Source organism: Ranitomeya variabilis, chromosome 4 (assembly GCF_051348905.1).
Source record: "Ranitomeya variabilis isolate aRanVar5 chromosome 4, aRanVar5.hap1, whole genome shotgun sequence".
Classification (NCBI taxonomy): Eukaryota; Metazoa; Chordata; class Amphibia; order Anura; family Dendrobatidae; genus Ranitomeya; species Ranitomeya variabilis.
Genome location: NC_135235.1, coordinates 394,586,294 through 394,602,355, shown reverse-complemented (window position 1 = coordinate 394,602,355; position 16,062 = coordinate 394,586,294). Strand labels below are relative to the sequence as shown.

The 16,062-nt window shown below is 42.2% G+C and overlaps 1 protein-coding gene and 1 long non-coding RNA gene across 5 annotated transcripts in view; one reads left to right on the top strand and one right to left on the bottom strand.

The window, feature by feature from the left end:
* Nucleotides 1–4,088, top strand: part of LOC143767197 (uncharacterized) — a 16,436-nt gene extending 12,348 nt beyond the window's left edge. For all 4 annotated transcript variants that reach the window (XM_077255320.1, XM_077255321.1, XM_077255323.1 and 1 more), the window contains 3 exons: nt 293–475; nt 571–694; nt 1,375–4,088. In XM_077255320.1, coding sequence (XP_077111435.1) covers nt 293–475; nt 571–694; nt 1,375–2,819 — 1,752 coding nt within the window. In that variant the 3' untranslated portion in view covers nt 2,820–4,088. The remainder of the gene's footprint in view (nt 1–292; nt 476–570; nt 695–1,374) is intronic.
* On the bottom strand, nt 1,635–16,062 carry LOC143767201 (uncharacterized). Its single transcript, XR_013213684.1, has 3 exons — nt 15,995–16,062; nt 15,634–15,845; nt 1,635–1,712 (listed from the first exon to the last, which is right to left on the bottom strand). It is a non-coding gene; the product is annotated as an uncharacterized LOC143767201 (long non-coding RNA).

Here is a 16,062-nt window from a genome sequence, read left to right as displayed (position 1 = left end):
AGATAAATATATACTGTATACGGTATATTCTTGAGGGGGTTTTTGGTTTGTTGTTTTTGTGGAGTAAGTACTTAGTTTTGGGTACACTTATTCAAAAATGAATTCTGTTTCTGATATTCTATTGTCAGACAAACATACAATTACTTATGCTATGAAAAATGGGAGGCACATCTGCAGAAGCCTTCACATTGAGCACCTTGTTTCCAGCAAATTTTGAGCAGTTGTAGGACACGCATGTTACAGCTAGTTGAAAACAAATAGTTTGCAGTACTGATCACTCTTAATCTTGAAGGATTACAAGCTAGTAAAGAAGTCAAGAGACCACGTCACAGCCAGCAGTGACACTCCACTTATGGAAGGGTGCAGGACCTCGATCCCAATCATGAAACTGAAGTCTCCATCACTGGTGCAGCTGAAAAGTAATGAGAATATCCTAGACCTCACCAAAAAGATAATTAATTTGCTGACTGGAGAGGTAAGCGTTGCCGCTGGGAATACTGGGATCATATTATACAATATCGCCAAAGTGGTGAGGTGTCTAAACAATTACTGCATCATTGTATGTACCAGGTTCCTGTAAGATATGAGGACATCGCGGTCTATTTCACCAAGGAAGAATGGGATTATATAGAAAGACACAAGGATCTCTACAAAGACATTATAATGGAGGATTACCAGCCTTCCTCTTCAGAAGGTAAAGCTATAAAAGGACCTATTCATTTTTGTATTTGAGCCTGTTGGCTTTTTTGTTTTTTACTATTTAGTGTGTTGCACTTTTTTTATGTTTGCACTAGATTTCTCTTACCATTTGCGTCTCTTTTGAAGAGTATATGTGTGCCAGTTTGTGTGGTTCTTTTGTTTTGTTTTTTTGTCTCTGTTTTCAGATGTTTTCTCCTGATTCATCACTTAACACTTTTTGAAAAAGGTGGAAAATTTGTCGCAGATACCGGAGTTATTTTATATACGAATAATATTTGAGCTATTTTTGACCTATGACTTTTTACACTAACAATAGTCAGGATAAAAAGTTAAAGGTAGAAATAAAGACCAATTATTTATTTTACTTTGTGCAAAATTCATAACCTGTTTTGTGCCCCTTTTTTTTTTTTTTTTTTTTTGGCAGCTCTGACAGTGTGTTGAAAGGCAAGGGAAGGTGCAATGAGCTCAACCCACAAATTTATTATGATTTTCACCACAAAAATAAGGCCAAATTCACTAATGGGCACATCTGCTACATGTCAGTCTTGACGAATTTTCTGCTACAGTGTTGATTTTAAGTTCTTTTGGAGATCTGTGTTAAAAATTCTGTATGTTTGCTCCCTAACACACTTTTTTTTTTCTTTTTTTTTTTTTCTCTCATTCATTTATTGACAGATAAATCACACAGTCATAGTCAAAAGTTAGCCAAGAAAACAAATTCTCAAAAACAAAAGGGCTTTACTAGAAAGAATTATAAAAAGGTTAGAAAACCAAAATGTTGCACAGCAGACTCCGATAATTCATTTGGCAAAAACAATATACAGGCTGTTACCAAAGATATCCCAGATAAGAAAGACTCGCGAACCTTGAGTAAAGGAGAATACAATGGTGATGCAACAGGACATCCATCAATGGACCAGACTTCATCAGAATCTGTGAGGATCTCTTTTTCTTGTGAAGGTCCACAGAGTGCGTCTGAGGAGGGGCTTGAAGAAGACATGGATGCCACAACCCTGGGAGGAAAACAACCCAACATCAGTTGCAACCAATGCACCAAAAAATTCACACGTAAATCTGCTTTCATAGCCCATTACAAGACTCACTCTGAGCCTGACAGTTACACCTGCAAAGATTGTGGCAAATGTTTTACAAAGAAATGGCGTTTTGTTGTCCATCAAAGAAGCCACACAGGAGAAAAACTATTCTCCTGCTCTGAGTGCGATAAGTCATTCACCTGCAAGTCTTATTTGGTTCGGCACCAGAGGGTTCATACGGGAAAGAGACCCTATGTGTGTAAAGAATGTGGAAGGCGTTTTTTTGGCAGCTCACACTTGGCGCGACATTTAAGACTGCACACTGGGGAGAAACCATTCTCTTGCATAGAGTGTGGAAAGTGTTTCACTGATAAGGGCAGCTATCTAAAACATCAGCAGGTGCACACAGGCGAGAAGCCATTTTCTTGTTCAGAATGCGGGAAATGTTTTGCCACCAAAGGGAGCATTGTTGTGCACCTTCGCACGCACACTGGAGAGCGACCATTTGAATGCTTAGAGTGTGGGCTTTGCTTTTCTGACAAATCACGTCTTTGCAAACATCAGAATACCCACGTAGGGGTGAAACCATTCTCCTGTACTGAATGTGGCAGAAGCTTTGCAAGGAACGCACATCTCATCAGGCATCAACGGACTCACACAGGGGAGCAGCCATATTCTTGCAGTGAATGTGACAGACGCTTTACAAATAAAGTCAATCTTGTTAGTCACATGAAAACTCACACAGGCGAGAGGCCATTTTCTTGTCCAGAATGCTGCAAGAGTTTTGTGTTTAATGCCCAGCTCGTTGTTCACCAAAGGATCCACACTGGTGAAAAGCCTTATGCTTGCACATACTGTGAGGCAAAATTTTGTAGTAAACCGAATCTTGTTAAACATGTCAGGATTCATACGGGGGAGAAGCCATTCCCATGCACACAATGCGACAAGTGTTTCAGACGAAAGTCGCATCTAGCCGCACATGTTAAGACTCACAGCAAAGCTTCAGGCTTCTCTTGTAAGGAATGTGGAAAGAGCTTTAGATTTAAGGGGTTTCTGGACAGACATGCCAAAATTCATGAAAAATAGAGCATTTCATGTTTCATTGGAGAAACCCAAGCAGGGTTTTGTTTGAAGAATTTTGTACCCGGACAAACTGACTGTTAGGAAAGTCTTTAAATACCCCAAAGTCAGGTATGACTACAGTCTACTTCACTTCTTCATAGCCTTGGGTATAAAACCTGTTTGGTGGGTATAGTCGACAGTGGCCTCAGGCTCCAGAGGCCAGCTAAAGTAGCTGCAAGGAAGTCAACAAACTTGTCCCAATATCTACTGGAGTCCCATAAGTGCAATGAGACAAGATGACTATATTGGTACATTTCTTACTTTTCACATTTTGAGTGGCTTTAAGTTATTAACTATATATGCCTGATCTGCAGATTGAGTTAAAGGGAGGCACCCTTGACAGTTTTTGGTATATCGGGTCATATGCTCTGTAAGACTTACCAAGCCTTAAAACAGTTATGCTAGCACTGAATGTATGATCCCCCATCAAAATTCAGACACTGTTTTTCATCTGCTATGCCAACTAGTTAAAGGAGTAGTTACTTTTTTGCTTTAGGCTTGCCTAAAATTGTGTGTTTTTGGTGGTATCATTTGAACCATGGTAGGCCACAGCTTTATTAAGATTCCAGATCACTGTTTCAGAGCCTAAACACAATAGAAATGTAAAGTTGACACTTTTGGGGCTGTTATGTGGATATCAGTATTGAGTGAAGTATTTGGTTCATTAGACATTTGGGAAGATATGAGGTTCTTTAAAGCTTAACACTGACAATGTTTTGAGAAGCTGACCCACAATATGACAAAATATTGTTTGGTTACTTTCACAACAACATGAAAAGGTTTAACTACCTCACATGGGATCCACTCACGTTTTTGACAAAGTATCAATTATCCTGACTAGTGATGATGGACGAACCCCTGGATTTTCGGGCTCAGCCGAACCAGTGAAAAAAAAAAAAAAAAAGTTTGGTCCAGGTACCAGAACAGTACAAGAATCCGAACCCCATTCAGATGAATGGGGGGGGGGGGGACATGTTTTTTTGCCATCTGCATGAGCCAGCAGATGTGACTGGCGATAAAAAGTTTACCTTTGGTCAGACATTGGCTGATGAGTACTACTCCCATCAGCCGCGCCTGCTCTCGCTGCTGTTAGTGGCATTATTGTATGGTGCACGACTACAGTGCGGTTGTAATTAATAAGCAATGTTTAGTTTGTTACAGTGACAAATTTTGTTCTTTATTCTTGAGACTTGTATTGTGTACCTGATCAGTAAATAAACTGAGCCACGCTGAGATCTTTCTCTGATTTTTGTTTCTTTGATAACTGCAGATTCTGCTGTATGTAAAATCAACTAGACATGACCTCAATAGACTGGTTTCGACATATCTATGTATGTTCCTGGCCACTTTCATTTTTCTTCTCACAGCATGACAATTGGACATTGCTCACATAGCTTGGGGGTGGAGACCTGTTATGACCTGGTGGTTACGGAGAAGCACTGATATGACCTGGTGGGTAAAATGAATCATGGGACAAGCTCTGAGGAGGTGGTAGCTTTACTGACCGCAGTTCCTAATCCTAACCCCAACACTAGAAATAGCCGTGGAGTGTTCCTGACTCTCCCTAGACACCTCGTCACAGCCTAAGAACTAACTACCCCTAAAGATGGAAACAGAAAACTATCTTGCCTCAGAGAAATTCCCAAAAGGAAAGATAGCCCCCCCACAAATATTAACTGTGAGTAGAGAGGGAAATGACATACACAGAAATGAAAACAGATTTTAGCAAAGGAGGCCAATTCTAATCTAAATAGACAGAATAGGAAAGGATACTGTGCGGTCAGTATTAAAAAACTAAAAATCCATGCAGAGTTTACAAAAATGATCTCCACACCGACTCACGGTGTGGAGGGGCAAATCTGTTTCCCCAGAGCTTCCAGCTAGCCTGAATATTTCATAATGACAAGCTGGACAAAAAGAAACATTACTGCTCAGTTTAAGTTAAGTCCAAAGCAAATAGACAACCAAAGAACTAGCGATAACTTATCTTATGCTGAAATGGACAGGCCATCAGATAAATCCAAGGAGAGATCTGAATCCAACCCAGAGAACATTGACAGCTGGCATGGGCTACAGACCAGAGCCAAGTTAAATAGCAAGACCAGGGAAGCCGATTAGTGAGAGCAGCTGCTGCGGCTAAACTCAAGGAGCAGCAGTTCCACTTGAAAGCACCAGAGGGAGCCCAAGGGCAGAAGTCACAAAAGTACCATTCATAACCACAGGAGGGAGCCCAAGAACGGAATTCACAACAGAGACCCTTTCCCTTGTTTGTTTGGTTTTTTTTTTCTTTCCTCTACCAAGAGTCATTTGGATATTTATAACCTCATTTGGTGACTGCACAAAAATATCAACTTCCAAATTAGCCTGTTATATTTGGTCACACAATTAATTAACTCACCCCTAATATAATGTCTGCAACTACTTCTCTTTGGTGAGGCTGTGATGATAGGTGATATTGATGATGTTGCTACTCGCAACTGCTTTCCAGGTTTACGTCGGTCTGGAGCACTATCTGATCATAGCAGTAAGTTATTATCCAATAGAAAGTAGATACTCCAGCTCCGATAAAATTGAAGTCTTTATTAATCCAAAATGGCTAAATCATAGTCCTTACATATGGTGGACAGAACAGGTGTATGTTAATTATGGCTACGCGTTTCGACCTAGATCGGTCTTACTCATGCCTATATCACATCACAAATGAGAGCTATATATGTGTAGTGTTTACAAGAAAGGTTCCGCCCTCTTAACATCACATGATTTCAAACATAAGGTCCTGCAAACATATATACAATTTTTTAAAAAAATAACACTAAACAATTAGCAATAATGATACAATATTTTGTTTCGTTTGTTTAAACCTTTGGGAAAGCGAGTATTTAAATTATAAATCCAAAACACCTCCCTTGTAAGTAGACGTCTTCTAATATCTCCTCCTCGATTAGGCGGATAGATTTTTTTTCAATGCCATGCACTTTAAATGATGAAATATCCCCATTATGTATAGTATAAAAATGTTTAGCAGCCATTGATACATTTAATGAAAGGTGGACTTTTGGTGTTTGTTTCTACATATTCGTTTCGTTTGATATACTATGCACTCTCAAGAAAGATTAGCCAAGATGGCACAGGTGTTCAGAGATGCAGGGTCTGACCCAGCAGGGAGTGGTGATTTCACCTCACACCTGAATGAATCTGAAAGACTTATGAAAACTGAAATGAAATTGTGGTGGAACCTTACCACTTTACAGAACTATGTGGCTAAAAAAATGGTTCCGAGAGGTCTTAGGATCAAAAAAAATCTCCACTACATTTCATTCAGATGGTTTAAAAAAAGAGTGGAATCAGATCCTAACCAACTGCTCTCTGAACCTAATGAGACTTATAATAAAAAATGAGGAAATTAAATTAAAGGAAGCTCAAGAAAACGTGGAGAAAATAAAAAATACTCTGGAAGAATATAAATCATTTCCACAATATGAGCTGTCCTTGGAAAAAGTGAGAGGCAATGTCTACACATTGGAAGACGATATAATGAATCGCAAAAGACGAAAGTTTGAGAGAGATCTCAATGACTATTCTACAGACAGTGTGTATGACTGGAGTCGATGGGAAAAGAATCGTAAATCTCCTAAATCTATCTTAAAAAATAGCCATGCTCGTTATAAATCCAATATCAGACCTCAGGTGAATTTTTCATCTACAGAACCTGATTCATCTGATACAAATGCCAGCACTTCGGATACATCTATACCAAAAACTTCTTTTTTAATTAAATTAAGTTCTTGTAGGATGGGAAAGAATATCCCACTAAACTATTCCATCCCTTAACTTTGTGGTGCACTATAACAGAACTATTTGGACACTGACAAGTTCTGGCATTTTAGTTGTTTACCAAAACATGTTCAAGATACCGTTTTATATAATCAGTATGGGTTTAAAGTGTAGACTCTCAGCTTTAACTTGAGGGTATTTCACATCCTAATTGGAGTATGGGTTTAAGAGATGCCACTCTTTAACCCCTTTCCTTTCTTATAGTTCTAATAATAATAATAATAATAAATAATAATCTTTATATAGCGCTAACATATTCCGCAGCGCTTTACAGGTTGCACACATTATCATCGCTGTCCCTGATGGGGCTCACAATCTAAATTCCCTATCAGTATGTTTTTGGAATGTGGGAGGAAACCGGAGTACCCGGAGGAAACCCACGCAAACACGGAGAGAACATACAAACTCCTGTTGTCCTTTGTGGGACTTGAACCCAGGACCCCAGCGCTGCAAGGCTGCAGTGCTATCCACTGAGCCACCGTGCTGGCCGTTATGTTTAAGGTGGGCTCCTCCTGTTTTTTGCGGGCTCCGGCGATGAGCCCACTACTTTTCCGGCACAAGACCGCTGATTTGAACAGCTGGCATGTGCCCCTAACAGCCGATCTACCTACGGCTGTTAACATGTTAAATGCCGCTGTCAGAGATTGACAGCGGCATTTAACATGCTCGCGCTGAATTCCACCCGTCAGCACCCGTGTCACATGACTGCGGGTTGCCGATGGGTTGGTATGACAACCCAGATTCTGCAGCAGAGCTCTGTGGTTGTTATTGCCGGATCGATATGAGCACCACCCAGCGGTCGGAGCTCATAGCAAGTGAGCATTTTAGCTACATGGAGCAGTACTGAAGCCCTGCTCTATGTAGCACAAGCGATCGCAGTTTCTAGTCTCCTATGGAGACTACTGAAGAAGTAAAAAGTACAAAAAAATGCTATTTAAAAAAAAAAAAAAAAAGTTCAGATCACCCCCCCCCATTCGCCCCATTCAAAATAAAGCAATAAAGAAAAAAAATACACATATTTGGTATCACCGAGTTCAGAATTGCCCGATCTATCAATATATAAAAAGAATCAATCCAATCAGTAAACGGCATAAGGAGAAAAAAAAGACAAAACGCCAGAATTCCCTTTTTTTTTTTATTTATTTTTTTTGGTCACCGTAACATTGCATTAAAATGCAATAAAGGGCGATCAAAAGATCGTATCTACATCACAAACCTATCAATAAAAACATCAGCTTGGCACGCAACAAAAAAAAGCCCTCCCCCCAACCCGAGATCATGAAATTATTTTTTTTTACCACTTAAATAAAAATAAGAACCTATACATGTTTGGTAGCTACGAACTCATAATAGCAGGTCAGTTTTAGCATTTAATGAACATGGTAAAAATAGCAAAACAGAAAACAATTGTGGAATTGCATTTGTTTTGCAATTTCACCGCACTTTGACTTTTTTCCTGTTTTCCAGTACACTATATGGCAGTGGCGTGTCCGGGGGGGGCAGCCGGGGCATGTGCCCCGGGTGCAGCCGACAGGGGGGTGCCAGCGGGCCGCCTGATGATGCGGCGGTCCAAGGAGGGGATTGGCAGGGCCAGGGAGTGGGGGCTGTCTAATTATACTCACCTACTCCTGGCGCGGTCCCTGGCTGCCCGGCGCCCCGGCTTCTTCCTGTACTGAGCGGTCACATGGTACTGCTCATTACAGTAATGAATATGCGGCTCCACCTCCCATAGGGGTGGAGTCACATATTCATTACTGTAATGAGCGGTAACGGTGACCGCTCAGTACAGGAAGAAGCAGCAGCGCCGGGGAAGCGGGGACTGCACCACGCTAGGAGCAGGTGACTATACGGGGAGGGGAGTGCTGCGCTGCGCGATATTCACCTGCTCCTCGTTCCAGCCGCCGGTCCATCTTCTGCAGTGACGCTGAAGCCAGAGGGCGTGATGACGTGGTTAGTGCGCGCCCTCTGCCTAAACGTCAGTGCAGAGGAGGCGGAAGATGGAGCGGCGGCTGGAACGAGGAGCGGTGAATATTGAAAGTGCCGGGGGCCTGAGCGACGAGAGGTGAGTGATTTTTTTTTTTTTTTTTTTTTTTTTAAATCGCAGTAACAGCAAATGGGGCAAATATCCGTATGGGGCCATAATGTTTGTGTAGCCCTACATGGGGACCATAATGTTTGTGCAGCACTATATGGGGGCCATGTTTGTGCAGCACTATATAGGGGCCATGTTTGTGCCATAATGTTTGTGCAGCACTATATGGGGGCCATAATGTTTGTGGAGCACTATATGGGGCCATAACGTTTGTGCAGCACTAAATGGGGCAAGTATCTGTATAGAGCATCTTATGGGGCTATAATGTTTGTGCAGCACTATATGGGGCAAATGTCTCTATGGAGCATCTTATGGGGCCATTATTAACCTTTATGCAGGATTATATGGGGCTCCTGATTCAATATGGATATTCAAAAACACTTACCCTACTGATGTTTCAATTAATTTTACTTTTATTGGTACCTATCTTAACTTTATGGGGATTCAGGAATGTACCTTGGCCTGGCCATACAGTTTCAATACAGTTAAAGTTCAAATGGGGGAGGGGGGTTGCCAAATTGATCCTTTGCCCCGGGTGCTGGAAAGGATAGATACACCTTTGCTATATGGCAAAACCAATGGTTTTGTTCAAAAGAACAACTCATCCCATAAAAAAACAAGCCAACATGGCCATATTGACTGAAAAATAAAAAAGTTATGGCTCTGGGAAGAAGGGGTGCAATAAACGGAAACTCAAAAACAGAAAAACTCAAGGTGGTAAACTGCTTAATATGTAGCTGCCTCTTTCCCAATGGACCAAAGGTAAATGGACAATTCGCTCAAAAGCTCTTTAAAGGGCTGCATTGGCAATTCCCTCATTAATCCATCATCAATTTTGAAAGTAAAAGGTCTGGAGCTGATTCCAGGTGTGGAATTTGCATTTGGAAGCTGTTGTTGTGAATCTACAACATGTCACAGGAGCTTTTACTAGAAGAGAAACAGACAATCATTAAAAAAAAATCCATCAGAGAGCTAGCAGAAAGTGGCCAAATCAATATCTAGTTACATTCTACAAAAAAGTACTGCGCTCACTAGTAAGCTTAACCCCTTTCTGACATCAGACGTACTATCCCGTCGAGGTGACCTGGGCCCATATGACCATCGACGGGATAGTACATCATATGTGATCAGCGGCACTCACGGGGAGAGCGCGGCCGATCGGGGCTGGGTGTCAACTGATTATCACAGCTGATATCCAGCACTATGTGCCAGGAGCTGTCACGGACCCCTCCCAGCACTTTAATCCCTGGAACACAGCGATCAAACAAGATCTCAGAGTTCTGGTGGCATAGGGAAGCATCGCACAGGGAGGGGCTCCCTGTGTGCTTCCCTGAGACCCTCAGAACAACGTGATGTGATCACTTTGTCTCCTCCTGTCACCTCCCTGCAGGCCCCCGGATCCAAGATGGCCGTGGGGTCCTTCTGGGTCCTGCAGGGAGGTGGCTTGTCAGTGCCTGCTAAGAGCAGGCACAGGCAAGCCTCGTGCACTGCCTGTCAGATTGCTGATCTGACACAGTGCTGTGCAAAGTGTCAGATCAGCGATCTGACACTATATAGTGATGTCCCATCCTTTTTTTTAATTCCTAAATAAAGAAAATATATATATTGTTCCAATAAATACATTTCTTTATGTAAATAAAAAAAACAATAGTACACTTTCTGTATCGCCGTGTCCATAACGATCCAACTTATAAAACTGTCCCACTAGTTAACCTCATCAGTGAACTCCGTAAAAAAAAACAAAAAAACCCCAAAACAATGCTTTATCATTATACCGCCAAACCAAAAGACGGATATAAATAAACATGGTACCGCTGAAAACGTCATCTTGTCCCACAAAAAAAACGAGCAGCCACACAGCGTCATCAGCAAAAAAATAAAGTTGAACCTCTCAGAATAAAGCAATGCAAAAATAATAATTTTTTTATATAAAGTTTTTATTGTATAAAAGCGCCAAAACATAAAAAGATATAAATGAGATATCGCTGTAATCGTACTGACCTGAAGAATAAAACTGCTTTATCAATGTTACCAAACGCAGAACGGTATAAACTCCCACCCAAAAGAAATTCATGAATTGCTGGTTTTTGCTCATTCTGCCTACCAAAAATCAGAATAAAAAGCGATCAAAAATGTCATGTGCCCGAAAATGGTACCAATAAAAACGACAACTCATCCTGCAAAAAACAAGACCCCACATGATTCTGTGAGCAAAAATATGGAAAAATTAAAGCTCTCAAAATGTGGTGACGCAAAAACTATTTTTTTGCAATAAAAAGCGTCTTTTAGTGTGTGACAGCTGCCAAACATAAAAACCCGATTATAACAACCCGCTATAAATAGTAAATCAAACCCCCCTTTATCACCACCTTGGTTAGGGAAAAATAATAACGTTAAAAAAATGCATTTATTTCCATTTTCCCGTTAGGGTTGGAGTTAGGATTACGTTTACGGTTGGGTTAGGGGTGTGGTTAGGGTTAGGGGTGTGTTGGGGTTAGGGGTGTGGTTAGGGTTAAGGGTGTGTTGGCGTTAGAATTGGGGGGGTTTCCACTGTTTAGGCTCATCAGGGGCTCTGTAAAGTAAAACTGTGCTCCTTCCCTTCTGAGCTCTGCCATGCGCCCCAACAGTGGTTTATCCCCACCTATGGGGTATCGGAGTACTCAGGAACAAATTGGACAACAACTTTTGGGGTCCAATTTCTCCTGTTACCCTTGGGAAAATAAAACAAATTGGATCTGAAGTAAAAAAAATTTAAAAGGTTAAATGTTTTTTGTTTTTTTTAAACATTCAAAAAATTCCTGTGAAGCACTTGAAGGGTTAATAAACTTCTTAAATGTGGTTTTGACCACCATGATGGGTGCAGTTTGTAGAATGGTGTCACACTTGGGTATTTTCTATCATATAGACCCCTCAAAGTGACTTCAAATGTGATGTGGTCCCTAAAAAAAAAAAAAAAAAAAAATGGTGTTTGTAAAAATGAGAAATCGCTGGTCAACTTTTAACCCTTCTAACTCCCTAACAACAAAAAAAAATGTTGGTTCCAAAACTGTGCTAATGTGAAGTAGACATGTGGGAAATGTTACTTATTAAGTATTTTGTGTAACATACAGTATCTCTGATTTAAGGGCATGAAAATTCAACGTTGGAAAATTGCAAAAATTTCCGTTTTTTTTTTTTCCCACAAATAAACGCAAGTAATATCAAAGAAATTTTACCACTATCATGAATTACAATATGTCACTAGAAAACCATGTCAGAATCACTGCGATCCGTTGAAGCGTTCCAGAGTTATAACCTCATAAAGTGACAGTGGTCAGAATTGTAAAAATTGGCCCGGTCCATAACGTGCAAACCACCCTTGGGGTAAAGGGGTTAAAAACTCACAAAGGCCTGGACATTTATTGAAGACAACAGTGGTGGATGATCTCCAATTTCTTTCCATGGTGAAGAAAAACCCCTCCACAGCACTGACCAAAGTGAAGAGCACTCTCCAGAAAGTAGGTGTTTCAGTATCTAAGGGTATGTCTCCACGTTCAGGATTGCATCAGGATTTGGTCAGGATTTTTCATCAGTTTTTGTAAGCCAAAACCAGGAGTGGAACAATTAGAGGAAAAGTATAACAGAAACATATGCATCACTTCTGCATTTATCACCCACTCCTGGTATTGGCTTACAAATACTGATGAAAAATCCTGACCAAATCCTGATGCAATCCTGAACGTGGACACATACCCTAAGGGTATGTGTCCACGGTCAGTAAACGCTGCTTGTTTGACGCTGCGCAGAGCTGCAGAGTCAAACACGCAGCGTCCAGATGTTCCAGCATAGTGGAGGGGATTTTATGAAATCCTGTGTCCACTATGCGTGGAAACACGCATCCGACTTCCCTGCGACTCCGGACATGCTGCGCGTCTTTTCAGATCGCAGCATGTCCGTGCTACCTGCGGCGACGCTGCGGCGCCGCAAGTAAAATCACAGGGCGCTATGCGAGGGTGCGATGATCCCGGATGAGCCGCCGTACAGTGAGAGCAGAGCGCAGCGGTGACGTCACTGCTGTGCTCTCACTTTACGGCAGCAGTCAGAGCAGGAAGCAGACGGCAAGGGACCTGACGGGCAACAGATGGTGAGTATGTACTGTTTGTTTTTTTTTACATTTACGCTGGTAACCAGGGTAAACATCGGGTTACTAAGGCTACGTTCACACGATCCTTTTTTTCCGTCCTTTTTTTTTCAGGTCCTGTTTTGAAAAACCGCAGCTCAAATCCGCACTGATTTTTCGCTGCGGTTTTTGATCCTTTTTCTTCTGCGGATTCCACTGCGGGTTTCCAACTGCAGTTTCCTATTGGGGCTGCTGGAAACCCGCAGCAGAATCCGCAGAAAGAATTGACAGGTACTTCTTTTTTCTGCAGGCAAAACCGCTGCGGATTTGCCTGGGGAAAAAAGGATCGTCGGCACAGCAGGTTTTGTTTTCCATTGGGTTACATTGTACTGTAACCTACATGGAAAAAAGCTGCGGATCCGCAGTGCCAAATCCGCTGCGGATCCGCAGCAAAAACCGCAGCGTGTGAACATAGCCTAAGCGCGGCCCTGCGCTTAGTAACCCGATGTTTACCCTGGTTACCAGTGAAGACATCGCTGGATCGGTGTCACACACACCGATTCAGCGATGTCAGCGGGACCTCAACGACCAAAAAAAGGTCCAGGCCATTCTGACACGACCAGCGATCTCGCAGCAGGGGCCTGATCGCTGGTACGTGTCACACATAGCGAGATCGCTACTGAGGTCGCTGTTGCGTCACAAAACTTGTGACTCAGCAGCGATCTCGCTAGCGATCTTGCTATGTGAGACGGGGCCTTAAGACTAGCGACCTGACAGATGTCAAGAAGGCCATCATTGACACCCTCAAGCAAGAGGGTAAGACCCAGAAAGAAATTTCTCAACAAATAGGCTGTTCCCAGGGTGCTGTATCAAGGCACCTCAATGGTAAGTCTGCTGGAAGGAAACAATGTGGCAGAAAACGCTGTACAACGAGAAGAGGTGACCGGACCCTGAGGAAGATTGTGGAGAAGGACCGATTCCAGACCTTGGGGAACCTGAGGAAGCAGTGGACTGAGTCTGGTGTGGAAACATCCAGAGCCACCGTGCACAGGCGTGTGCAGGAAATGGGCTACAGGTGCCGCATTCCCCAGGTAAAGCCACTTTTGAACCATAAACAGCGGCAGAAGCGCCTGACCTGGGCTACAGAGAAGCAGCACTGGACTGTTGCTAAGTGGTCCCAAGTACTTTTTTCTGATGAAAGCAAATTTTGCATGTCATTCGGAAATCAAGGTGCCAGAGTCTGGAGGAAGACTGGGGAGAAGGAAATGCCAAAATGCCTGAAGTCCAGTGTCAAGTACCCACAGTCAGTGATGGTGTGGGGTGCCATGTCAGCTGCTGGTGTTGGTCCACTGTGTTTCATCAAGGGCAGGGTCAATGCAGCTAGCTATCAGGAGATTTTGGAGCACTTCATGCTTCCATCGGCTGAAATGCTTTATGGAGATGAAGATTTCATTTTTCAGCACGACCTGGCACCTGCTCACAGTGCCAAAACCACTGGTAAATGGTTTACTGACCATGGTATTACTGTGCTCAATTGGCCTGCCAACTCTCCTGACCTGAACCCCATAGAGAATCTGTGGGATATTGTGAAGAGAAAGTTGAGAGACGCAAGACCCAACACTCTGGATGAGCTTAAGGCCGCTATTGAAGCATCCTGGGCCTCCATAACATCTCAGCAGTGTCACAGGCTGATTGCCTCCATGCCACGCCGCATTGAAGCAGTCATTTCTGCCAAAGGATTCCCGACCAAGTATTGAGTGCATAACTGAACATTATTATTTGATGGTTTTTTTGTTTGTTATTAAAAAACACTTTTATTTGATTGGCCGGGTGAAATATGCTAATTTATTGAGACAGGTTTTTTGGATTATCAGGAGTTGTATGCCAAAATCATCAGTATTAAAACAATAAAAGACCTGACAAATTTCAGTTGGTGGATAATGAATCTATAATATATGAAAGTTTAATTGTAATCATTACATTATGGTAAATAATGAAATTTAACACTATATGCTAATTTTTTGAGAAGGACCTGTAGTACACAGTGTATAGTGCCTGGAGTGTCAGTGTTCAGGTAATACAGGGATCACCAGTGACTTTCTACACAGGAGCTCTGTAGATAGTGTCAGTGATCACCTGATCGCTGACATCAGCTGCCGGACTGTGTTTGGCTGGTGGCTGTTAGCTGTGCAGGAAGCCTTCCAGCACGGCAACAAAGATTTTAACTGAACAGGCAGAAACCTGATGCTGGGGCCTGGTAAGCAGAAAACCTGCCGCTCTGGGCCCCCTCTGCTCGCTACGCCCCTTATGCCAGTAAGGGCAGTAATGCCCTGATGGGCGGCCTTGCAAATACCTCTTCCGTCCCCATGCAAGGCAATGAAAGAATTAATTGACCTTTTGAGCAGAGGTGATCACAAACGCAAACTTCTCAATAGAGAAGCCTTTTGGATATTGTCTCCTAACACACTTACACCTTACAGTCTCAAGGTCTTATTTTGCCTGGTTAGTTGCATGGTTTCCGATGACTGACTACCAGCTTTATTTTTATATATTTTTTTTCATCTATTATACGTCCCCACATTTTCTTACTGCTCATTTCTATATTCATTTTCATTACCTATTTAATCAGATCGCCACCTGATTTTACTTATATGGCTGCTCTTCACTGAATAAACAATGGGAAGTATATCTATATAGTGTGCTTGTTTTAAACTTGTACATGCTTAATGCTATCAAGAAGGATCATAACTGACCAGAAACGTGTCCATTTTTTTTCTACCTGTGTCCGTTCTATTTTCTCTGGATCATTCAATAAAGCCTAAATGGAATTACACTGGATTGTGGGAACTGGATGTTTTTAGTTCTCTTCATTTCTGCAGCGAGACCATGGGATCCATGTACCTAGTGGTGAGTTAGGTGGACTTTCTTTCCTCATCGACATGTGACCATAAGTATTCAAATTGTGCTGTGAATAGAAAGGAATCTTGACATTGTGCAGACTTTTTGGTAATCTGGAGTTGCACAGAGCGCCTGCAGAACAGACATTTTTATTGGTTATGAGTTTTGGTAGGAGATCTGCATAGGTGGTATCCATATATAATCGTATATACTGACCTCCTCATAGACAGGCCACCTGCGTCTGAAGCCATGGTAGATAGTCAAGTCCCGTGTGCTCGGCGCCT